General features: G+C 30.5%; 8 protein-coding genes across 14 annotated transcripts; 5 read left to right on the top strand and 3 right to left on the bottom strand.

Moving 5' to 3' along the window:
- Nucleotides 1-10: 10 nt before the first annotated feature.
- Nucleotides 11-4,307, top strand: LOC126923361 (zinc finger protein 331-like). 2 transcript variants are annotated; one of them, XM_050736742.1, is made up of 7 exons: nt 11-719; nt 795-897; nt 969-1,291; nt 1,374-1,742; nt 1,835-2,189; nt 2,279-2,586; nt 2,666-4,307. In XM_050736742.1, the coding sequence occupies exons 1-7, from the start codon at nt 459-461 to the stop codon at nt 3,215-3,217; spliced, it is 2,271 nt and encodes a 756-aa protein (XP_050592699.1). In that variant the 5' UTR covers nt 11-458; the 3' UTR covers nt 3,218-4,307. The 2 variants fall into 2 exon arrangements, with proteins under 2 accessions (XP_050592699.1, XP_050592700.1); XM_050736743.1 differs by having other exon boundaries at nt 981-1,291.
- Nucleotides 4,308-4,468: 161 nt separating this feature from the next.
- Nucleotides 4,469-6,358, top strand: LOC126923372 (tachykinin-like peptides receptor 86C). 2 transcript variants are annotated; one of them, XM_050736763.1, is made up of 5 exons: nt 4,469-4,658; nt 4,736-5,145; nt 5,222-5,447; nt 5,532-5,734; nt 5,869-6,358. In XM_050736763.1, the coding sequence occupies exons 1-5, from the start codon at nt 4,560-4,562 to the stop codon at nt 6,071-6,073; spliced, it is 1,143 nt and encodes a 380-aa protein (XP_050592720.1). In that variant the 5' UTR covers nt 4,469-4,559; the 3' UTR covers nt 6,074-6,358. The 2 variants fall into 2 exon arrangements, with proteins under 2 accessions (XP_050592720.1, XP_050592719.1); XM_050736762.1 differs by having other exon boundaries at nt 4,470-4,658; nt 5,806-6,358.
- Nucleotides 6,351-11,760, bottom strand: LOC126923366 (tyrosine--tRNA ligase, cytoplasmic). 2 transcript variants are annotated; one of them, XM_050736754.1, is made up of 15 exons: nt 11,315-11,760; nt 11,014-11,238; nt 10,762-10,948; nt 10,481-10,615; nt 10,208-10,403; nt 9,755-9,856; nt 9,531-9,652; nt 9,358-9,445; nt 8,014-8,419; nt 7,680-7,942; nt 7,388-7,603; nt 7,126-7,317; nt 6,780-7,044; nt 6,566-6,707; nt 6,351-6,486 (listed from the first exon to the last, which is right to left on the bottom strand). In XM_050736754.1, exons 1-15 carry the CDS (start codon nt 11,581-11,583, stop codon nt 6,373-6,375), a joined length of 2,922 nt encoding a protein of 973 aa, XP_050592711.1. In that variant the 5' UTR covers nt 11,584-11,760; the 3' UTR covers nt 6,351-6,372. The 2 variants fall into 2 exon arrangements, with proteins under 2 accessions (XP_050592711.1, XP_050592710.1); XM_050736753.1 differs by lacking the exons at nt 9,358-9,445; nt 9,531-9,652; nt 9,755-9,856; ... (3 more) ...; nt 11,014-11,238; nt 11,315-11,760 and adding an exon at nt 8,802-9,057 and having other exon boundaries at nt 8,014-8,400.
- LOC126923666 (ciliogenesis-associated TTC17-interacting protein-like) lies at nt 11,757-13,834 on the top strand. The gene is made up of 5 exons (XM_050737349.1): nt 11,757-11,826; nt 12,638-12,881; nt 12,943-13,201; nt 13,265-13,549; nt 13,628-13,834. The coding sequence occupies exons 1-5, from the start codon at nt 11,757-11,759 to the stop codon at nt 13,832-13,834; spliced, it is 1,065 nt and encodes a 354-aa protein (XP_050593306.1).
- On the bottom strand, nt 11,897-18,266 carry LOC126923359 (vacuolar protein sorting-associated protein 41 homolog). Of its 4 annotated transcripts, none has more exons than XR_007713129.1 (15): nt 18,119-18,266; nt 17,911-18,048; nt 17,418-17,700; nt 17,143-17,341; nt 16,913-17,067; nt 16,590-16,830; nt 16,257-16,521; nt 15,691-16,182; nt 15,281-15,608; nt 14,940-15,176; nt 14,817-14,861; nt 14,667-14,740; nt 14,527-14,585; nt 14,227-14,450; nt 11,897-12,861 (listed from the first exon to the last, which is right to left on the bottom strand). XR_007713129.1 is itself a non-coding variant. In XM_050736740.1 (14 exons), the coding sequence occupies exons 1-13, from the start codon at nt 18,137-18,139 to the stop codon at nt 14,532-14,534; spliced, it is 2,532 nt and encodes an 843-aa protein (XP_050592697.1). In that variant the 5' UTR covers nt 18,140-18,266; the 3' UTR covers nt 11,897-12,861; nt 14,527-14,531. The 4 variants fall into 4 exon arrangements, 2 of the variants coding, with proteins under 2 accessions (XP_050592697.1, XP_050592698.1); XR_007713128.1 differs by having other exon boundaries at nt 14,170-14,450; XM_050736740.1 differs by lacking the exon at nt 14,227-14,450.
- LOC126923673 (uncharacterized) lies at nt 13,881-14,459 on the top strand. Its single transcript, XM_050737365.1, has 3 exons — nt 13,881-14,110; nt 14,152-14,288; nt 14,370-14,459. The coding sequence occupies exons 1-3, from the start codon at nt 13,894-13,896 to the stop codon at nt 14,457-14,459; spliced, it is 444 nt and encodes a 147-aa protein (XP_050593322.1). The 5' UTR covers nt 13,881-13,893.
- Nucleotides 18,267-18,545: 279 nt separating the features above from the next.
- On the top strand, nt 18,546-19,991 carry LOC126923375 (EP300-interacting inhibitor of differentiation 3). Its single transcript, XM_050736766.1, has 7 exons — nt 18,546-18,694; nt 18,759-18,851; nt 18,938-19,068; nt 19,141-19,255; nt 19,335-19,625; nt 19,690-19,805; nt 19,882-19,991. The coding sequence occupies exons 1-7, from the start codon at nt 18,589-18,591 to the stop codon at nt 19,939-19,941; spliced, it is 912 nt and encodes a 303-aa protein (XP_050592723.1). The 5' UTR covers nt 18,546-18,588; the 3' UTR covers nt 19,942-19,991.
- Nucleotides 19,992-20,307: 316 nt separating this feature from the next.
- LOC126923367 (ATP synthase subunit beta, mitochondrial) lies at nt 20,308-23,211 on the bottom strand. The gene is made up of 7 exons (XM_050736755.1): nt 23,029-23,211; nt 22,027-22,233; nt 21,656-21,919; nt 21,227-21,570; nt 20,937-21,162; nt 20,622-20,851; nt 20,308-20,544 (listed from the first exon to the last, which is right to left on the bottom strand). Exons 1-7 carry the CDS (start codon nt 23,132-23,134, stop codon nt 20,374-20,376), a joined length of 1,548 nt encoding a protein of 515 aa, XP_050592712.1. The 5' UTR covers nt 23,135-23,211; the 3' UTR covers nt 20,308-20,373.
- Nucleotides 23,212-23,348: the final 137 nt, after the last annotated feature.

The following is a 23,348-nucleotide window of genomic DNA, read 5'->3' on the forward strand; positions in this document are numbered from 1 at the left end:
AATTTGACTTCGATAGTTCTATACCGAAACTCGCATGTAATGGCCGACTTCGCGATTCACTTATCACATCCCTAACTTCATGATTGTTGTGTGCGGCATTTGTTTGCGCTGAAGTTCGTCTCTAATGAGTTTTGTTATCGCTGTTATTATATGAAAGAGATGCTGTTTATTTTTATGTAATATAATTGATCATACTTGAGTAAACATCCTATGGGAAATCAAGTCTCCTGAAGAAACATCATGACATTATTCTGTATCTGGACACAATTAAGAGATTTTACTGATTTTTGTGATTCATCGTCAGGTTAGGTTCTTAACGAGAAGCCGGCTTTATTTTTTAATTAAGGATAAGGATAGGCGAACGAAAAAAGAACCAGTTAAGTTTGTAAAAGGAGTAGAGGGTCAGGTTAAGGTCAACAAAGACCCTCTACGAAGTCTGCAGTAAAACGATAAAAATAATGGGCTCGTTGAATCTCATTTGCCCGATGTGCTGCGGTGAAACGTTTAACAATCCACAGTCATTAAAGTACCATCTATTAAGCATGACAGACAACCTATACTGTCCTAGTTGTTCGCAGCGATCTGACTCAGTAATGGCACTCATTCAACATTTGGATCGATGTGGACAAAGCGTTGAATCAGAGGCATCATCTGAATCAAAGTATGAGCCAAAGGAAGAAACTCAACAAGAGTCTCAACCAGACACAGAAGTACTAATGGTTGGCACCAAATAAAACTTTTTTTATAACTATATGTATTTTAATTAATAATTTGCTTAATAATTTTAATTTTAGGACACAAATGTCGAAGGAATAGATCAAAGTTTTCTAGCAACTGTAAATGATAGTGGAATTATGATAGTTGGAGGACCACAAACTATACAAGTTGATGAAAATGGTGTGTAGAAATTTTAATTTAATCTATGTTAATTATATTTATTTGATTATTGTTTCTAATAAAAATATCAGGAGATATTAAAGTCGTAGAAAAGATAGAAACTGAGGAGACACAAATGGAGCAAAATTCTCTGGAATTTAAGATTACAGAAAAAGTTCCTAATATCACAAGCAAAGCAGAAGAGAAATCTTTATCCCAGGATCAACTAGTAACAATTTCAACCACTTCAGAGACAGATGATAAAAACAGAAATAAAAATGTAATTACTATTTTACCTGATGGATCAGAACTTTTAGATGGAGAAACTGGCGCTCTGATAAATATGGATCATATAAATGATGTAGGTGAATTAGATGAAGACGGACTTCTTCATGTTAAACAAGAACTTTGTGAGGTATAAACAAGGAAGGCATTATTTATTAGCATGTATACAAATGAATAAATTGTATAATAGAGAGAATATTTAATTATTATAGATAGAACCAGAAGCAGTTTATAGTTGTACTAGTTGTGATATGAGCTTTAATTCTGTTGTGGAACATATAAAACAATTTCATGATGGACAAGAAGTATTACTTGAAATAGCTGATCAGTTAGATGATATACCTACAGTACCTGCAACTAACACCTTACATTCAGAATCAGGAAATGCAATCAATACTAGACAAAGACAGAGTATGAATACTCTGCGCACAGAAGAGTGCGTAGATAGTGAAGGAAGATTATATACAAGAAAAGTAGTACAAATAGAAAGATTCTGGGATAGAACTCCAGCACAAACATCACTTCAATCTACTAAAGCACCAATGATTGAAAAGTTCTTTTCCAATGTAGAAGGAGTGAAAGTATGACAAACATCTATTTCTTTTTATATTATAAAAAAATTTTATATTTTTTGGTATATATATATATATATATATATATATATTGATTATAGGTACGAGAAAAAAGATTAGCTGCAACACCAATGAGAATGTATAGATGTAATCAGTGCCTTCAGCAGTTCTCCAAATTAGGAAACTTCCGAGTGCATGCATGTCTTCATGGCAATAATCGTTGCGATAGTTGTGACCAAACTTTCGCAACACCGAAAGCATTACAACTACATGCAAAGGTACACGAAGGTGAACCTGATCCAAATCAAAAAACTTTCATATGCGAAACTTGTGGTACAGAATTTTGTTCGCACAAAAGCTTGCGCTTGCATTCTCGAATGCACGCGCCGGTCAGAGCAAGGCACGTTGATGCACCTGAAGGAACACCTAGTGCAACATTTACGTGTCCCGAGTGTGGTAATATTTTGAATATTTAGTTTAAGGATATAATTGGTTTTTTCATCTTAAAACACATTTGCATTTAGTCAACTGTTAATTATTCATAGGTAAAACGTTAGCGGAATCATACAAAGAAGCACACATGGCATTACATTCTGGTGACTCTGTAACTTGTACTGTATGCAATAGAAAATTCGATTCTGCTGATAGCTTAGCAATGCATGCCGCAGTACATACAGAACTAAGCCAACCACATTCGCCAACACCACCTACTACTGAAACAGCTACAACTGCCGAACCCACAGAAAGTCAAAAGCCTTATCAGTGTCAACATTGTGGTCGAAGATTTACAAGACCTCACGAGAAAGTGAAACACGAACGTATTCATACTGGAGAAAAGCCACATGCGTGTGAAGTAAGCATAGTATAAGTAATATAATTAAGATGTTGTGATTTCTATTATAGTACTATACAAATACTTTATTATTTCTTAGGTTTGTGGTAAAACTTTTCGTGTTTCTTATTGTCTGACTTTACACATGAGAACTCATACTGGTGTCAGACCATATGGATGCCAACATTGTGGTAAAAGATTTAAAGCTTCTTCTGTGTACAATCATCATTTACTTACACACGGGGAAGAACGTGCTTACACGTGCCCTTATTGCCCAAAAACTTTCAAAACACGTGTTCAATTAGCAGGACACAAAAACAGCCACACTAAACCATTTCGATGTACTGAGTGTTCCCGTCCATTTGCTTCCTTGTACGCTGCACGTGCTCATATACAAACCCACAAAAAAGACAATAATCTAAAATTCAGTTGTTATATTTGTGGTGCATCCTATGGTAGAGCATTTGCATTGAAAGACCATTTGAAACAACATGGTCAAGATGTGATAGCTCCACCGGAGCCAGTAAGAGAAGAAGAAATCCACGAAGGAGAAGATTTTTTACTTGCAGAAGAAGAGGTTGAGGATGATGAACTAGTTATTCCGTCACCGTTACCCGTTGCGCAATCATCAGAAGCTGATGACACAGAATGAGACTACGAAAACTAGTCAAATGTTTGTTACAAAAATTGTAGTTTAACATTGTTCAATATAGCAAAAAAAGGATAATGACGGATAAATACCTATTTTCTGTAGTGTTCAAAGAATATCAGCAAAATTTGTATTCATGCATTGAATATTATAAAATTTTAATTTTTATGAACAAATGACATTCTAATACGAACTGCTGCTGTGACTAAATATGGTAGTATTCATTTGTAAATAACATGCTATGAATTTGTATATCCCTTGATGGTATTGTGTGGATAGAACTTGTTAAATACGAATAACGATTGTATGAGAGACTAGTTTTATTATGACTGTTTAATATATTAAAGTAAAAAAAATCTATATTATTTAATTTATGATATATTTTAACAATTCAGTTCCATTATTAGTTGTGTTCAATATTTCATACCTTTCTTAATTTTTATTTTCATTGTTATTTATTAGCTATATAAGAAAACATATAATAAAAAGGTTAAAAAATATTACTTTATTTTAACTATAAAAGAATAAAAATCTAATGAGAGAGAGAGAGAAAGAGAAGATCAAAGATTAATTTTAGAATTAATTTAAGTTCTAATGATGTTAAAATTTGTAACAAGAAATATAAATGTATTTGTAAAAATATCTTATGTAAAGATTAATAATTTCAATTACTTTTATTCTTTTACTATCGAAAATTAAGTAAAATTATTTGCACAATTAAATCGTACTAGCCTACTTTTATGTATTTTTTCTATAAAAAAGTTATGAATCGTAACGTTTATCTCGATAATTCTAGATATGACTGACTAGAAAATAATTTATCAAATACAAACTATATAGAAAGTATAATAAGAAATATATAATACAATGTTCTTCATTATATTATATATTGTTATGCAATTACATAAAATGTTGTACGAGATATCTTTATTTAAGTGTGCCAAATTTATATGCTTGTAAATAAGCAAAAAGATGAACTAATTTATATACATAAAAAATCTATCATGCATCATTATAGAGATATTTATATAAAATTCGCGTGTACTTATATGTACATCTTCGCAAACAAATAAAATACGATTATAAATCGAAATATGAATCAGCCGATAAATAGTCATTATTTTTCATAAAAAGAAAATATTCTTTTAAATATTAGAATTTATCGGAAATTAGTCTGAACCAACATGACATATTTTGGATCTTACTAAAGAGCTAAATAAACAAGCTTGCTCTTAATGTTAATGTACCATCTGTTGCATTTAGATTAAACTCTTGGAATTATGATTAAACCCTCAGTACCTTATTAGAATTCATATAGTTCTTATAGCTTAGTATATTAAATGATATGGATTTTTTGCATCTGTTGAATAAGACTTGGATATTAGACATACAGTGGAATTATCATATGAAGAATATCTGCGAGTTTATAACTACCAAGTCGGAAGTATGATTTTGTGTTTAAAAAATCATCCTGTTATTATATTCACTATCAGTGTAATTGATAAATATATAAATTCTTAGTGGGAAAATGTCGACACTAGTAAGCATACGTTTCCTTCAGAAATTTGGGAAATACGACCTACATTGGAATTAATCGGAAAAATCATCAGTGTTTTACCAATTATCATCATTGGGTCCTTAGCTAACGGTGGATTAATCTATGTGGTGCTCAAAGAAAGATCATTACGCACTACGACAAATCTCTTGATTGTGAACATGTGTATCGCAGACTTTGGTACGTGTTTGATTTGTCCGTGGATGTTTCTTTGCATTGATCTGTTCCAAAATTATATTTTGGGAGATATTGGCTGTCGAACGGATGGGGCATTAGTGCATGCTTTAACATTAGTTGCAGTTTTTAACTTGAGTGCAATCAGTTATGATCGCGTTTCGGCTATTGTTCTTAATTGCTCGGGAAAATTATCAAGAAGGTGATAAAACGAAGTACTAATAATATCAGAAACTTATACGAGAAATTATATACATTTTTATATTTCTTTATTGAAGGATGATGCATATTTTACTTTTCTCTACTTGGATTTGTGGAATATCTGTCGCTATCCCTTTAATCTATTTTCGACATTACTACGAAAGACAATGGAAAAACTATTTAGAAACGTATTGTACTGAAGACACTGTGCTTGTCTACCCCTATTGGCATATCTTTGCCAGTTTAAGTGTTTGGGCACCATTGGCTATTATGGCAATATGTTATTCAGCCATTCTTATAAAAGTATTTAAATAATAAATATTTAATCTTCCTTACATGTAATATAAAAATATAGATAAAACTCCATATTTTATTTTCAATTTCTAGTTAGATCGCTATGAATCACAAGCTCTGAGAAGTAAGTATCCTATTGTAGTAAAATATAAAAGAAGAGTAGCACGAGTACTGGCATTAATAGTTCTAGCATTCATTGTATGCCGTGTACCATTTACTGTATTAATAATTCAAAGGGCACAGTTATTGGAAGAAACGCCTAAAACAGGACAAGCAGAATCTATGTACCCATTATGGTAATTATTTCAAAATCATTTCATTAATAAAATATTCCTTCATTGCAGCATATATGTATAAATTTTTATAGGTATATTAGTAGATATTTAATACTACTTAATGCAGCAATAAATCCTTTATTATATGGTTGTAGTAGTAGTTCACTAAGAAAGGAATTAGCATTGTGCCCAGCTACATCTTGGTTAATCCACAAGAAGAAAGAACGAAAATCGAAATCGTGCAATGTTTCACAATTAAAGGCACAGAATTTCCATGATCTAAGACCACGATCTCCTTGTGTACGAACGAATTATAATGACAGAGATACAATACCGAATATTTCATCAACTACTATATAAGTAAATTTAGAAACCGATCTACTTTAATTTCGATATGCCTTATATATTTTATTGAGAAATATAACAAGGATATAATGAGCAGCATCTAATATATCAAATACCTTACATGGATGCACTTTTTATCTATTTTTGTGTTGCATACTTACATTTCAAAAATATAAAATAGTAATGCAAACAGTTAAACGAAGTAAAAATGGCAGTTTTAAATATAAAGCACTTCTCGATCCAATCGAGATTCAATCTATTTTTGCACAAATAGAAAATAAAAATGCATGTATACCTAGACATCTGAAGTATTATTATTTAATCGCTACATTTTTAAGACTGTCAGCTGTAAGTTTTCCACCACTGGCAGTAAGTAAAACGTTTCCACTCCAAGATGCCTCTCCACTACCATTTACTACAAGATCAACCTGTATAGAGAATTAAATTCTGGTAATTTAAAAATATATAATCCTTTTTACTTTATTAAATAAAAAATAATAAACGTACCTGTAATTTTTCCCACACTTTTTTCTTTGGATTAAGTACATCGTCTGGCGATCCATCTTCGTATCCATCAACAATGATTTTTTCACCTGGTTTACTATCAAGTGGAGGTCTCAGTGGTTCAACTCGCCTTACTGGTTCATCCCTACATATTAAATTATGATTAGAGAAATTATTTATGTAATAAAAGAAATTTATTGATTCAACTGAAACATACACAGAAGCACATAAAACCATTCCATGAGATTGAACACCTCTTAAATTTGCTGGTTTCAAGTTTGCAAGAATAACTACCATTCTGTTTTGCATCTCTTCTATGGGTACATAATTTACAAGTCCACTGATTATTGTACGAGGTCCACTAGCTTCTCCAATATCAATTTTTTCTATATAAAGTGAATCAGCATCAGGATGTTTTGATACTTCAACTATTTTTCCAACTCTGATGTCTAACCGGGCTGGTGTTAATTCCTCTACCACTTCTAGATGTTTGATATAAATATTATAATATTATATAAATTTATAATTTGTTTAATGTTCATATTTCATATAAAAAGTATTACTTGGTTTTTGTGGAGGATATGCTTTACTCAACAAACTTTTTAATTTTGGATCTGCTTCAAATTCTTTCCTAATTGGATCTAAAAGTCTATTAATATAAACCTCAACCGCACTTTTCAAATCTCCAGGATGTATTTCTTCTTTAGCAAAGGCATTCTCTAGATCCTCAAATGTATCAAATGATATATCTCCACCTAAAAACAATAAAATTTATATTACAAAAAATTTACTAAAAATTCCATGAATAATAGAAGTGACACAAACCAAATTCAGCTGTCCTTTGTATATTAAAGGTTTCTCCTTCTTTTAATAAAGGGTATATTACATGTTTAGCAAATGAAAGAACTCCATTGTCATTCACATTACCAGGTTCACAAAATGCTTTTTTTAATTTCTTTTTAATAGCTGCAGCATTATCTAACAAATCAATCTTTGAATCTTCTTCAGAAGAAGACATTTTTGATCCTGCCAAGCCAGGGACTAAAATATAATTTTATATATTGCATACAGTAATCTTAAAGTTGTTATATTTAATGGTTTTATATTGCATACATACTCATTGGATTCATTAAATGGATACGCTTTTCATATCCAAGCAATGGCAAATATTTTTCTGAGAAGGTGAAGATCTTTCTTTGATCTAACCCACCAAATTGAGCATCAACTTCCAAATAATGTTCATCTAAAGCTTGCAAACCTGGATACAACAATCCAGAGAGCAAAGGGTTTGCAACTTGTTTAACTACTTCAGCACCTGCTTTTTTTGCATCATGCTCAGTTACAACAGAACTTAAACGATACACATCTAATGTATATTCCCTATAATATATTTGATTAATAAAAAAGGATTAATATAGCATGATCATAGCAAATTATATATGATTACTTACTTAGATAACTGATAATCTGTTCCCTTAACAAACTTCAACTTTTCCAGAGGTACATCTATAGACCTAAGCATAGCTTTGATTATTATTTCATAATATTGAGTACGAAGTTCTAAAAGTTCCCATGGTGCTTTCATGTTATCCAAATACGCATGAAGATCAGCAAATAATACAGTAACCTCTGCACCAGATTTTAAGAAATCTGCTATTTTAGATATTGGTGTAAAGTAGCCAATGTGAGGTTTACCAGTTGTAGCAGTACCCCAATAAAGCTTCAAATCTCGTTGTTTCAGAATACTTTTAAGTTTCTCATCACCGAGCCACTCAGCTAAGTTTCTGGTGATGAGTTCATACTTCTCCTCCCATTTTAATTCGACCATGTTTGTTGCTCTAAATAAAATACGAAATTAAAATATTAAAATTATAACATAATTTAAAATAACACTGCCAACAACATTAATAACAATTAAGTGAAACAACACACGTGTTTGGCCACGTGTACAGCACGTCAAATTCTTAGATTTAACCTCGTAATATTTTATTACAAGTTTAATTTCAATAATATTGATTTCATTTCGACATTACATAATCAGACATAATCATTACAAAATCAGATATTATTAAGTAAAGTACAACAAAATAATAACAACAGTATAACCTGATAGTGATAGATAATTGTAATTACTTATTTTACAACTATTCGGAATGAATTAATTAAAAATAAAAATTAAGAAATAATTCATCTACTTATTATAACCTATATGTTTTAATATTACAATTAAATTAATTACATCGCGTAACTTCTGCTAGAGTACCAAAATTTCGCGACTTGCAAAACTGGAAAGAGCTGATAAGTCAAACGCATGTAACTGAATGTGAATGCGACTGACACTGACACTCGACATATGTACAAGAAGTAGGTTGTACCCTACTCTTCAATATGTGTATAATATATAGGCAAGTGCAACTTGTAAATTCGCGATAATGTTAGATCATTTATTTCTTTTTAATATTGAAATGACATTAAATGTAATACAATAAACAGCAAAAATATATAAATATTTAAACGATTAATCTAATATTTCAATTTTCTTTATTGTCATTTCCTCTCAATATTATTATCCTAATTATTAACCTAAATTTTTATATCTTCTTTCTCCTGACTAGTTTCATTGCTTTGTTTTAGCGTACTTGGTTCCAAACTAACATTTTTACTACTAATACCTAATTTAGTAATGAATTCATATCTTTCCTTAGCAACCTTTTCCAATCTCTTATAAAAAGTTGATGTTACAGTAAACATACGTTTGAAATCACGGCGATCTAAGCGCAGTAAATCACATACTTCTAACGCAATTGCACTTTCTAATCTTCTTCGATCGGGATATATTAAAGCTGCTTCACCGAAATAACCTCCATCCTTCTCGTGACATATCTTACGAAAAAAATTAACAGTTGTATCTGTCATATGGAAGAAAAACGATTTTTCATAATCTATGTCAATACTGAATTTTATATACTTCTTTTCCATTGAATGTAATAAGAGCAACGGTTCCACTGACTATAAAGAACATACAGTCACCGTCAGTTTTACTTTTATATATGATATCTTCGTTGAGATAAATAATCGGTTTTAAAATTCCTATAAAGATTATTATAATCATAAAAGAAAACCAAACAACTTTCAAAATAAACACACAAATAAAAAAACATATATATGTACATATTTTTTTCTATATTTTACCCATTAAATTTCCAATAATGCCGCGTGGTAAAGAATGTAAAATGGTCGCTATATCTACTAATCCGCGGCTACCGTGGATCATGATTTCTTGATTCAAATGATCTAAATATGAAAATGCAAATAGCAAATGAAATACAAGCTATATACAAACTATAATACAAGATATATGTATGTATATTAACTTGATAAAGTTCGGGATATAGCATTCTCTTTAAAATAACTGCCCTGAAAACGATACTCATAATAAGCAATAAGCTTTTTCTTAAGATTCTCTGGAAGTTTCTTTTCGTAAATATATTCTTTCACTTGATGCATAATTCGTTGATATTTTAATTCTGGTTCTGCAGCTGATTGAACTAATTGTAAAACTATGACTGTTATAACATGAAAAAAGATTAGATATTTGTTCTCAATGCATAATTAAAAATTAATTAAGTTAAAAAAAAGGATTACCCATAAAATATATTGTACATCCTTTTCCAAACAACAATAAGATACAACGTATTATTGTATCCGATTTACCCAAGGAATGGAACTCTATGAAACTTGATGCAAAGAAATTGCTCATACCTATGTGATAATATGTCAGATAAATATCAAAGTCGGATTTCTTATACAATCCGGTAGTAATCAGAAACATATCTGAATTCTGTAATAGATTGTAATTCTACAATAAATCAATCATTGAAAAGTTAAAGTAAGCTTAAAATAAAAATGAATTTATACCTCTTTAGTAACGCCAGTTATATGTGCAATAATAAATGGAAAGATATGTGTTATACAGCTACACCAATGAAATATTAACAGTACCAAAAGCGCTAACCAGATGGACTTCTCTTCAGCGTGAGAAATTGCAAAATTCTGAGAGATATTTCTCTTTATGTATAAACATAATAATTAGATAATACATACACACACACGTGCGCGCACACACACACACACACACACACACACATCTTTTGTTTCTCTTGTGCAAAGTTTTGTTCACTCTTATGACTATTTCTTACTGCAATAATTTGTCGCACGTAAAAACGCAATGTATAAATACGTGCAATTTTTATAAGCGGCAAAATTTCAGGAATTAGTAAAATAGAATTTGAATTGGACCCAGGAGGTAAAATACGATCTTTATAAAACCAAATGTATGGAACCGACGATATAAAATCGATAAAAAAATATCCTTTCACGTAATGCCTATATAAAAACAATAGTTTTAGTATTTCGTTAATTATAATAAAAAAAGAATCTTAATGGATTACCGGATTATTAAAACTGGATCTAGAAAAATTTCATGGCCATCTTGTGATTTGAAACCTGTTATAAAATTAAGTACAATATCAAATATGCAGATAATGTATGCAGGATGCACTGGATCCCAACTTTCTGGACTAGAACTTTTAGCTACTCTTTGAAACGCCAAAATGTATGGCACCATAATGAACATGTACAGGTATATAAATGTCATTAGAAGGTCCCAATAATATCTACACAAATATAAATACACATTACGATTGCATTTCATCGCAATTTTAAGAAAACTGTTTGAAAAATTGAAATTACCTTAAGTCACTACAGGGGTGTATTACCCACCATGTTAAAGAACGTCCATGTCTTCTCTTTTCAAAAGCAATCGCAGCTAGACTGCGTAAGAAATTTCGTGTTAACGGATGATCCACAGAAACAAGAAAAATTTTCTGAAAGCTTCGTTTCCAGCGGGTATAAAATCTTGCATTTGGCGGTAATTTAGGTAAATTACTGTCGGATGTTTTTGGTAGTTCACAGATATGGATGTCTAACAATCTCTTTGGTACTCCTCGTTTAATCTTCATTTCATAATCCTTTTAATAAAGTAACGCGTAGTGCAATGATATAATATGATTTCTACAACTTTAATGTATCTTTATAGAGAAGTTACTTTCAAATCCAAATGCAGACAAAAGATAATAGCTTACTTCTGTCTCTTTTTTTTAATAAAAGAAATTGAAATATAAAAAAAGTTAACATGTCGAATACAGAAGAAATTTTATGTAAACTATTTGACATTCGAGATTGGATCCCTGAATTTTCAATTGGTAAATCCATTTTCTTTTTCCTTCTTTTAATAAATAGACAAGTAGACAAATTATCGCAAAAACGTACAACTTCTTAAGCGACGTAAAAAATTTATATATTAATTATACTTTACACATTATTATTGTTCTACACTGCAACTTAGACACAATATTTACATGGAGACCTAGATAAAATATCTTAGGTATAGCTGTGATATTATGGATAAATCGCGTACTCATAAAATCTCTTAATACCACAGAACACACACCAAAATTATTTTATACAATGATGGCACCTTGTTGTACAAAATACAGAATATTATATATCGTAACAATTTGACAAACTTCTTACTGTACATATTAAAGCATAAATCATAATGTCCCTACGTTTTATTGTAAAATAATTTCATTCTGAAATCGTAATCTATACGTTAGTATGTACAATAAATTATGAATTTACGATCAATCAGTTTTAAACAAAACAAGTAATGATGAACCTGTTAAAAATTTTTCACAATAGTAAAATGTTTGCACCCCATATCCTATTAAAATAATTCGCTCTAACTAAATTTCTCCAACAACGAATAAAGATATTCCATAAATAAAACAAATAAACGTCCATAAAAAACGGTACATAATAAAATATAATATAGAAAAATATCTAATGTACAAGTTGGTAAATTTATTCGCTGCTGGTGAAATGAATTGTATCTGGAATGTAATTTTTTTGATACTTATAAGCTATGTCGTTTTCACTATTAGACTGTAAATTCTTTTTGAAAAAAATATTATGCTGTTCTAAATACTCTGCTTCTTTCTTTTTGTACTTCAGACGATGTAAATCAAGCAGATTTATGTTTCCGGGAGACCTTAATAATTTCTTTAAAAAATGAACCTATGAAGGAGACGGAACCAATAGGCGGTTATTGTATTCTGGTAGAATCCATCGGGCCCAAGGCTCGAGAATTTTTAGTGCATGTGCAATCTTCGATGTATATTGATGGTCATTTCGGTGGGTCAAAAATTATTAGTTCGGCAACATCAAAATTCCACTGCCTGGAAGAAAAAAGGACAGAGTTGGTTAATTTTGATAAACCTGTGTTTCTGTAATAATATTAATGTTACATAATATTGCAGATTCGTATACGAAGATGGACTGCATGAAAAAACAATTTTTATAGGCATTGAAGAGAATTGTTACTCTGTAAAATTGACACGCACTTGTCTGTGCGATAAATCTACTGAAACTAAAGATTTATCCTTTTGCACTAACAGCAATCTAATAAGTGAAGGAGTAAATATATTACTTATGCGATATTTGGCGCTTATAAATTATGAGGGAACATTAGTTTTTGAAAGCATTTCTATAGATGGAGATCTTGCTGAATCCAACTATGTAAGAAAATATGAATGAGTACCGATGAATTTAAAATATATAACGAGATACTTTCTCTATTAGATATGTATTCCTGCTGAACGTATGGAATTAGATGGACATTATTTAGATGTTTATACGATCGAACGTAAAATATGCAAAGAAGATGGAACTATTCATACTATAAGAACTTATTTAACTCCGGAAGCTAGAATACTCCGACATAATTGGTTGGATGTGCCATATGTATTGAAAATTAATCCATTAGCTGATCCAGATATCCGAAATAAAACAATAAAAATAGAAACGCCTCTAAGAGATTGCTGGATGGAAGATATTGAAATGTTTTCTAAATATTTAGATATGAAAGTAAGAAAGTAAAATATTAAGTATTTTTCTTGTGGAATAATTTATCAAAATAAAATGCATATTTTACACCATCAATAGTTTTTCAAAATTGCTGAACAAACAGAATATTTAGCTGACCATCCAGAAGTAAGGCAATTGATCGCGGATTACGTTCAAACACTATTAGTTGGTAATCATCTTTTTAACTGGGGAAACATTGTACCAATACTTCTCAAACAGGTCAAATGCACAGTATTTTATGATAATATATTAATGTTACTTATAAATTACTGGTCTCCACAGTAAAGCCTGAAAACGTGATAGATTTTACAATACAACATTTTAAAGCATTTGCAAAGAATCCAATGACCTGGGAGACCAGTACATTGAAAGAAGATTATGATAGTAGTGTAACATCACAGCTAGCAGAAAAGAAGTTGGATACATTTTGTGGTATCTGTGGATTTTATGTAGATTATACCACATTGAAGAAATTTTCTTCCACATCTTTTACAGAGGAATGTCATGAGATGAAGGCAAATACTTTGAATTATATAACGAAGACAAGCTCATTATTAAAATAAACAATTAATTTCAGAGTTCAAAATCTATCTGCTCGGAAGATTCAAATAATACTGTACCTGATCAAGAAAAATTTGATGTATCTACTCCAACAAATTCTATGCCTGATATCTTACCACAATTAAAGAGAACTTGTGATCAATGTCAAGCTATTACTCAAGTTTGTGGAGATCATAAAGTAAATTTTATATGTATTTATAATACAATTTTATATCGGTACTATATTTATAAAACAATCATATAATTCTTTAATTTTCAGTCTTATTCGATATGTCCAGGATGTCTTAAAGTATTCAAAATATGTACTAAATGTGCTACTATTGATCAAATACTACAAAAGCTAAAATAATAAAACACATATTTATAGGTTATATTTGAATTTATGAAGAATAATTTCTATTAACGTTAAAGTTTACCTGTATCATTTTCTGCTAGGAGATATATCTTTTTGCGAGTTACATATAACACAATTTTCCTAAAAAATAAGATTGAAACATAAAAAAATTGAGAAGCTTTTTAAATTACTTAAATTATTTACTAAAAGTAAAATACTTACCACTACCTCGAAATTTGGTAGACAATCTTCATGAAACGAATGTTTACAATAAAATACAACTAGATTCCTTGGTTCTATAATGAATAATATATTGCAATTAAAGTAATACTAATAATATATTTGAATAATTCATATTATTTTAATAGATACCTCTTACAATTATTTTCCTATGGCAAGCTCCACACATTTGGTCATCTAAAGAATGTGACCATAATCATTAATGTAAATGAAATTTTTGCAATCGTTTTATAATTACAATTATTTAATACCAACCATCTATAAATATCCCTTTTTGATAACATTTAACTAGTCTTTCATGTAAATTGAAATAATCATTGGATAACATTTTTCTACATCCTTCTTGTACTGACACTTGGAGATTGTAGTCACACATCATCTTAACTAAAGCTTTCTTTAAACCAGGAATTTCTAAAGATGGTTCTATTCTTTGTACCATAAGTCTAGGATCGACATATGTGCCTATTTTTTGCAACAAAAATGTAATAGCCTCTGAAAGAAACAAATTAATTTAGTCCGATTAAAGAAATATAATTTTATTATTTAATAATAATTTTATGAAATATTAAAAATATTAGCACTTCATTATTACTTACTGGGCTTATCCAGAGAATAAATAATCAAATCATTCCACAGTTCTTCGTCATCGTGTTCTTGGCAAAATGCGATCGCACTCTGCATATCGTTTAATTCTCGAGTCATAAGTGCTAAAGCTTCAGAAGTGTTTCCAATTCTACCAAGTAGATATACCATTTCTGGATAAAATTTTCGCTGACTACAGATATCTAGTGCTTGTTGTATTGGATAATTATTAGAACGGCGTAGGAGAGGTAACAATTTATCTCTTGAATAATTAGCATAAAGCTGGACTAACAATCCATGATATTTATCTTCTGTATCTTTTTTATTTAATTCATCTAAATACTGTTATAAGTCATCTTTGAAATGTAGTTATTATGAAAGGGAAATTATTATATTTATTTCACATCTAATTATTATATCTTACCAAGTATAAATATCGATGATTATGCTGCAATTTTTGTACAACGATATCAGATGGTACTGCATCCTTTTCTAAAAAAAATTGTATAGCACGTTCTGCATCTAGATCCATTAAACCTTCTATCATGTCGTAAACGGTATTATACAGATGGTATTTTTTAATAAGCTGAAATACATCCTTATGTCTCAATTTTAAATACATGGCTAACGCTTTATCATATTTTTCATCATGAATATATAGAATAGCTAAAGCTTCTAACAGTACATTTTGTCGTTGATTATCAACGATAAGATGTTCCAAAACACCATTTACAACAGCTGCAACTTTATATAATTTAGGAGACCATTCTTTGACTAGTTGAAGAAATCCATCAGGATCCATTTTCAAATATTCATAAAGGACCATTTCGTAAATCAATGGATCTAACGTGACATCGCCTCTTGGGAGATAAGAAGAAATAGACCTCAGTTGGTGAACTCTTGCAAATTTATATACCTGCAATGAAATAGTATTACTCAATGGAAGTATAAATGAAACTGGGACATTGTAAAGTAAAAAATGATACTAACTTCTTCCTCCCATAATTTTTTATCCTTTCCTAAAATTTTAGAGCAGAGTTTTCCTGCTTCATCATATTTTCCACAAGCTAACAAATGATCTAAGTATATACGGCCAACATAAACAAAAGTGTACTTCTTACAATCTTTGCCATTATCTAATGTTACTGCCTCTAATGCTTGTTCGAATTTTCCATGACTCAATAGCCACTCAATTCTGTCATCCGCATCATATAAACTGGCTACAACAATATCTTTTGGACTGACAATAAAAAACCTAAAAATAATCATATAAATATAAGATTAGTTTTGATATAATAAATTTAGTAGAAATGAACTAAATACCTGTTTTCCTCTTTCAAACAGTCTAAATGATAATCATTACAACTGTATTCTTTATAACCACGAAGTGTAAGTGAATTTGCACACACAAGAGTAAAATCATGATACTTTGGTTCAACAACATGTAATGTGGGCCTCTGACTCTTTCCATCTTCATCCAATTCTTTCAAGCAACCTAGTAATACTAACTGATTTTCTAAAGGTGCAATACCGGAAATGTAAAAGTCCACTTGGAAAGTTGAAACTAAAATTGAAGTTTTATCATTATTGTCTACCATTTCTTATGTATTTAATAATATCTTTTTTATTACATATAAAATGTATACCTGGATCTACCACAAATTCCGGTAGGTCTCTGTTAACCATTTCCTGTATCGACCTCTTTCTAATTTGACAAATTCGTACTATGTCAACCCAACCAATTAATAATGTTCTATCATCTGACCATCGAAGATTACATCTGTAGTGTTCTGGTAATGCACTGTATAGAATATAATTAAGAATTAATTTAGCCTCAATAATATATAAAAATTTTGCATATGATTTTCCCACTTACTCAGTAGATCTAGTCCACTTAATGAGACCTAATGAACATTTGGCATTTAAATCATAGATTCTGACACCAGTATCAGATGCCCAAGCCACAAAATGTCCAATCCATGCAATTGATCTTACTCCTCCTTCCGCATCGCACAATACAGTTAGTTTCATTCTGGATAAAAATGTTTTTTCATACAAAACCAATTTATCATCCCCTAGAAATAATTTTCATCTCTGAGAAGCTAATTTTTAATGTATTTAAGAACTAAATATATAAAGCAAAATAACCACCTGTAATAAATCTTCTTCCGCTACAACTTTTATAATAATTTGGATCTATAGCTATACTTTTAACTAATCTACCCATGCTCATGTTATGATTATTCTCTGTGCTATAAAGACCATATATAAAAACTTTTCCATCATCACTACAGGATGCAATGAAATCTCCATTATGATCTATAGAAATCTGATTGACAGCAACTGTATGTGCTTGTAAACTTTTAGACTGTATATTATTTCCTTGATGATCTAAAAGATGTATCATACCCCAGTGTGAACCCAGACATAGGAACTAAACAAAGATTAAATCACTGTAATAAGCATTAATGTAGCAATAGTAGTATGTCATCAAATTAGTATGTAGATAGTAGTATGTCAAAAAATTAACCAAAATTTAGAATTACGACTATATAATGTATACATTCTACTATGCTTAACCTTCATAACATAACATTATTTTTATCATATAATTTTTACAAGTAGTATTAATTATATTTCACACCTTAGGATGTACTGCAATGCAACTAGCTGCATCATTTTGTAATATATGTTCTAAATCATTTCGTACTCTGACGTATTTGAGTCTAGGTTCTACCTCGTCTACCTCAGAGTCTGAATCATTCTGATTATTCTGTTCTTCCTATAAAATATAATTTTACACAATTAATAATCTCCACAGCATTTTATTAATAAAGTATCATAAATAGTACCTTATTCGAGGTATTTTCCATGCCCGTTTCTTTAATTTTTTGTTTATAAAGAAGCTTACTAATGTTCGTAACCACGAAATGTCAAATCTTTTCTTCGTATATAGTTATATATCATAAACTTTCTTTTTTCTAGTTTCGTTCCGTTATTCTCACTTTACATTAATTTACATCATGAAAGAACCATTAAAGGAATTAATAATGTTTAAAAATACACTTTCAATAAATAATTCTGTAAAACGATAATCATACAACATACTAATACAAATACAGTGGCTCTTTTCTGGTGGGGTTAGTTTCTATATTACCAAATATTAGTACAGTTTATTTCACTATGATGAAAGATCAAAGTCGATTAGTGTTGGGTTTGGAGATTGTTATTATATACAAAAATAACGAAAACACTGTTTCTCCTTGTTAATTACTCATTGTGTTCTGCAAATATATCGTCTTTCAATAGAAAATAACTCAAAATGTCCAGAAATAGTAACAATTGTAACGACAGCACGTTATCTACACGATCACCACAACAACGCAAAGAGATTCTAAGGAGGATTATAACTAGAGCACAATCTCTACGTATGATTTTTAATAATATACATTATAGAAAAATTGAATATTATACGCAATGTAAATTTTTTAGAAGATGCAGTTAATGCTGATACTATACACACTTTGGAATTATGTATGGAAGAGACAGATAATATAAACTCTGAAACAACTTTAGAAGAAAAGGGTACATAATTTTTAAACGTATTGTTCTTCATTTGATTTATTTTGATTTCATCAAATATGTTCTTATTATTTTATGTTATTTTTTAGTGCATAATCAAGAAGAGGTATTAATGGATTCAGAAATGATGAGCATATCTTCTAACATTTTAAAACAATGTACAAGATCTTTGACAAAATTTGTATGTTCATATAATCAAGCAGAATTTGCTGAAAAATTGGTATGTATTGCATCAATAAGTATTTTTCCTGTTAACAACTATTGTTCTTAAATAAGTTATTTATTAATTTAGGTGGAATATATGAAGAAACGTTCTGATATTACATTAGAAACACCAGATTGGTCATTTCTAGAATCACAAGTTACAAAATGTTTTAAAAGAACACCACATTATACCACATTATTAGGTTTTTATCAAATTTTATTGTTACAATTTGTATGACTAATATTAAGAAGATATTGTATTTTTATCTTTCATATTTCTAGGTACTTTGGTACCATTAGAAAAGAAGGAAATTAACAAAAGAAAACCAACAGTTAGAGAAGCTCAAGCACAAATAAAAAAACCAGATAAAGTAGTGGCAGTTGAAAAGGAAGAAGAAAGTGCAGAACAAACTGTAAAAATGAACAAAATCATCTCTAAATATTATAAAACCTACTCCAAACCTCTTGATTTTTTTAAATTAATTTTACATCCAAATGATTTTGGAAAAACTATTCAAAATATTTTACAAATGTCCTTCCTTGTCCGAGATGGAAGGGTAATAGTAACAAAAGGTAATATTAGCTTTGACGATTACAAACTATGATTTCTATTTATTAAATTCTACTTTATCAACAGATGAATCTGGAATACTTGTTGTTCAACCCTGCTCTAGAGACATGACAACTGAAGTAATGGCAGGAAAAAGGTCTAACATTCAAAACGTGATATATCTAAACATGGAACAATGGAAGGTAATCACAACTTCATTCATGTTTACATACTCATGTAATTAAATGTTGCTCTATACTAAATAATTTTATATTTCAGATTTTAAGGGACACTTATCGATTAAAAAAACCAATGATTAAATCTGATACTGAAACATAATAATAATTACTCTTAAAGAGCAATAATTTTTTATAAAATGTAAACTAATTTCCCCTCCCTAATTGAGAGAAAAATGCTTTATAAAAACGGAAAATTGTTAAACTGTACATTTATCTGTATATTTTTGTAAAACTTTTATTAATTCCTAACATATCCTATAATGTTAAAGTAAATGTTAAATAACAATATTGATTTCATCTGTAATAAAAACATCCGGAACAAAATTATAAAATTTATATAATATTTACGATTATGTTCATGATGTTCTCGACAAGTTTCTATACTTTTTATGTATTTTTGTAATGTTCAAAGATCCCAATACTTTTGGATGAAAGCCAATATTTGTAGATAAAAAAAACAAGCCTCTATTATTAGAAGACTGTTTTAATTATTTCTTAATGACATAATTATGATGACAGTGAATTAAATTTATTATTTTGCCAACGATTCTGCTTTTGCTACTACTTCTTCAATCGGTCCGACCATGTAGAATGCGACTTCTGGTAAATGATCATACTCTCCACCAAGGATTTTCTTGAATCCTTTAATAGTTTCTTCTAGCGGTACTAATTTGCCGGGATGACCAGTGAACACTTCAGCAACCTACACACAAATGATCAGTTAATGGAAACAATACATTATGGAAGATTAACATTATGAATTATAATGTATGTACATACCTGGAATGGTTGAGACAAGAACCTTTGGATCTTACGAGCACGCGCTACAGTCAGTTTATCTTCTTCCGATAATTCATCCATACCTAAGATGGCAATAATATCTTGAAGTGATTTATAATCTTGTAAGATTTTTTGCACACCACGAGCAACACTATAATGTTCAGCGCCGATAATGTTAGGGTCCATGATACGAGAAGTGGAATCGAGTGGATCGACAGCGGGATAGATACCTATAGTATTGAAAAAATTATAAATTTTTATATAATTTATTTTTATCAGTTATGAAAGTAAGCGGTTATAAATGCATATACTTACCCAATTCGGCAATAGCTCGAGACAATACAGTTGTAGCGTCCAAGTGAGCAAAAGTGGTTGCAGGAGCAGGATCTGTCAAATCATCAGCAGGTACATAGATAGCCTGTACAGATGTGATAGATCCTTTTCTTGTCGTCGTAATACGCTCCTGCATGCTACCCATATCAGTTGCCAATGTTGGCTGATAACCTACAGCGGAAGGAATACGACCTAACAAGGCCGACACCTATAAAAGAGAACGATTTTAATAATAATAATAGTAATAATAATATTCAAATTATAATACATACTTCAGAACCAGCTTGAGTAAACCGGAAGATGTTATCAATGAACAATAATACATCCTGTCCTTCTTGATCTCGGAAGTATTCGGCAACGGTTAAACCAGTTAAAGCAACACGAGCACGAGCGCCTGGCGGTTCGTTCATTTGACCATATACCAGAGCTACTTTGGAGGTTTTATCTTTCAATGAAATGACACCAGATTCAATCATTTCATGATACAAGTCATTGCCTTCACGGGTTCGTTCACCTACACCGGCGAACACGGAATAACCACCATGGGCCTTTGCTACATTATTAATCAGTTCCATAATCAATACAGTTTTCCCGACCCCGGCACCGCCAAACAAACCTATTCAATTAGCGATAAAAACAACAGTAACAATTATATATTATAAAAGTAAATCAAATTTTGAATGATAAAATATGAATTTTACCAATTTTTCCTCCCTTGGCATAAGGAGCAAGAAGATCTACGACTTTTATTCCAGTTACTAAAATCTCCTGTTCAACAGACATTTCTACGAATTCAGGAGCGTCTGCATGGATGGCGGCAAGTTTGTCAGTAGGAATAGGTCCACGTTCATCAATTGGTTCACCAATAACATTAATAATGCGACCTAGTGTCTCAGCACCAACTGGAATACGAATTGGATATCCAGAATCCAGGACAGTTTGTCCACGAACCAGACCTTCAGTACCTACATACATATAATTGTGTTTCAGTAAAAATAAAAACTATTTATATGAAATATTCTTTTACTAAATTACTTCTTTTCTAAATTATAGAATTACAACATGAAGTTACCATCCATAGCAATAGTGCGCACTGTGTTCTCTCCCAAATGCTGAGCTACTTCAAGTACCAGCCTGGGGGTACGATTTTGGACTTCCAAAGCATTAAGAATTGGAGGGAGGTCATCATCAAATTGTACATCAACAACTGCACCAATGACAGCAACAACTTTTCCTTGTGCACCAGCCTTAGATCCTGCAGCCTTTGCATAATCTCTGCCTAATTATAAAAAGTTATTTCTTTTAATATTTGCTTTGCATATAATTGAATATTGCTCATATAAAACTTTTGAAATTATATAATAACATTTTATAAATTAGACAATGATACAAAAAAATCATAAATGAGGTAATCTTTATTAAAAGTTTAAATAATATTAGATAATCCTTGTGAAGGTAAGTTACATAATACAAACTACATGTGAGTGCTTCATAGAAAACCGAACTATTTTATATTCTTCATTATTTCTTTCAGATCTAAATCTCATAGTAAGTACTATTAACTGTTTACATGTAACTATTTAAAACAACGTATCAAGACACGAAGATTCCCTCTAATCCACGAGACATGACTGCCGAAAGCAGTCAAAAAGACAAGAAGGATTTTTTATGATACAAAATAATAAAATGCATCAACTAGAATTCGAATAAGGTTTAGGTGATAATATTAATAATAATCGTAATCGAACTAACAAATTATTTTGATGTCGCCAAAAATTAATCGATGACCTTAATGCCGCCATGTTGCACAGTAGAGTTACCACTACAGTTTGATCAAATAATGTATTATATAATCAATACAACACCTTTCTTTTTCAATATTTAGGTGTCAATCGAGTAAAGAAGAATTACTTTCCGTACAAGCATGAAGAAGGAATAACAAACTACGTGAAGTAATAATGAATAACGAGTATCATCAATAACAAGTAAAATACAATTCGATGAAGCACAGTGTTGTGATCTGAATAAAAATGAATATTAATGAAACTTAGGAGATAATTTTTTTTGTACTCACTATTTACTGATAATGACCCAGAGATTCTAGCAACTTCATTTTGAAGAAGAGTGGGTTTGACGGCCCTTAAGGCGCCAGCAGCTGCTTTCGACACGGCGTTCAACATTTTAACCGGCCAAGTGAAGAAGAGCGACCGGAATGGTCTCTGATTCGTATGGACCGTGCCCCGTACTAACGACGTATGCGCATACACAAAATTCTACATCTGCGCATGTTTCTAGCGCACCTTCATTACACGATCACATACACAGGTCTAACAACTCCAATGGTGGAGTAAGGTTCTTAACGTAACATATAAAATGCCCCGCAGTTAGCGTACA

This window comes from Bombus affinis, chromosome 13, assembly GCF_024516045.1.
Source record: "Bombus affinis isolate iyBomAffi1 chromosome 13, iyBomAffi1.2, whole genome shotgun sequence".
In the NCBI taxonomy this organism is placed as follows: domain Eukaryota; kingdom Metazoa; phylum Arthropoda; class Insecta; order Hymenoptera; family Apidae; genus Bombus; species Bombus affinis.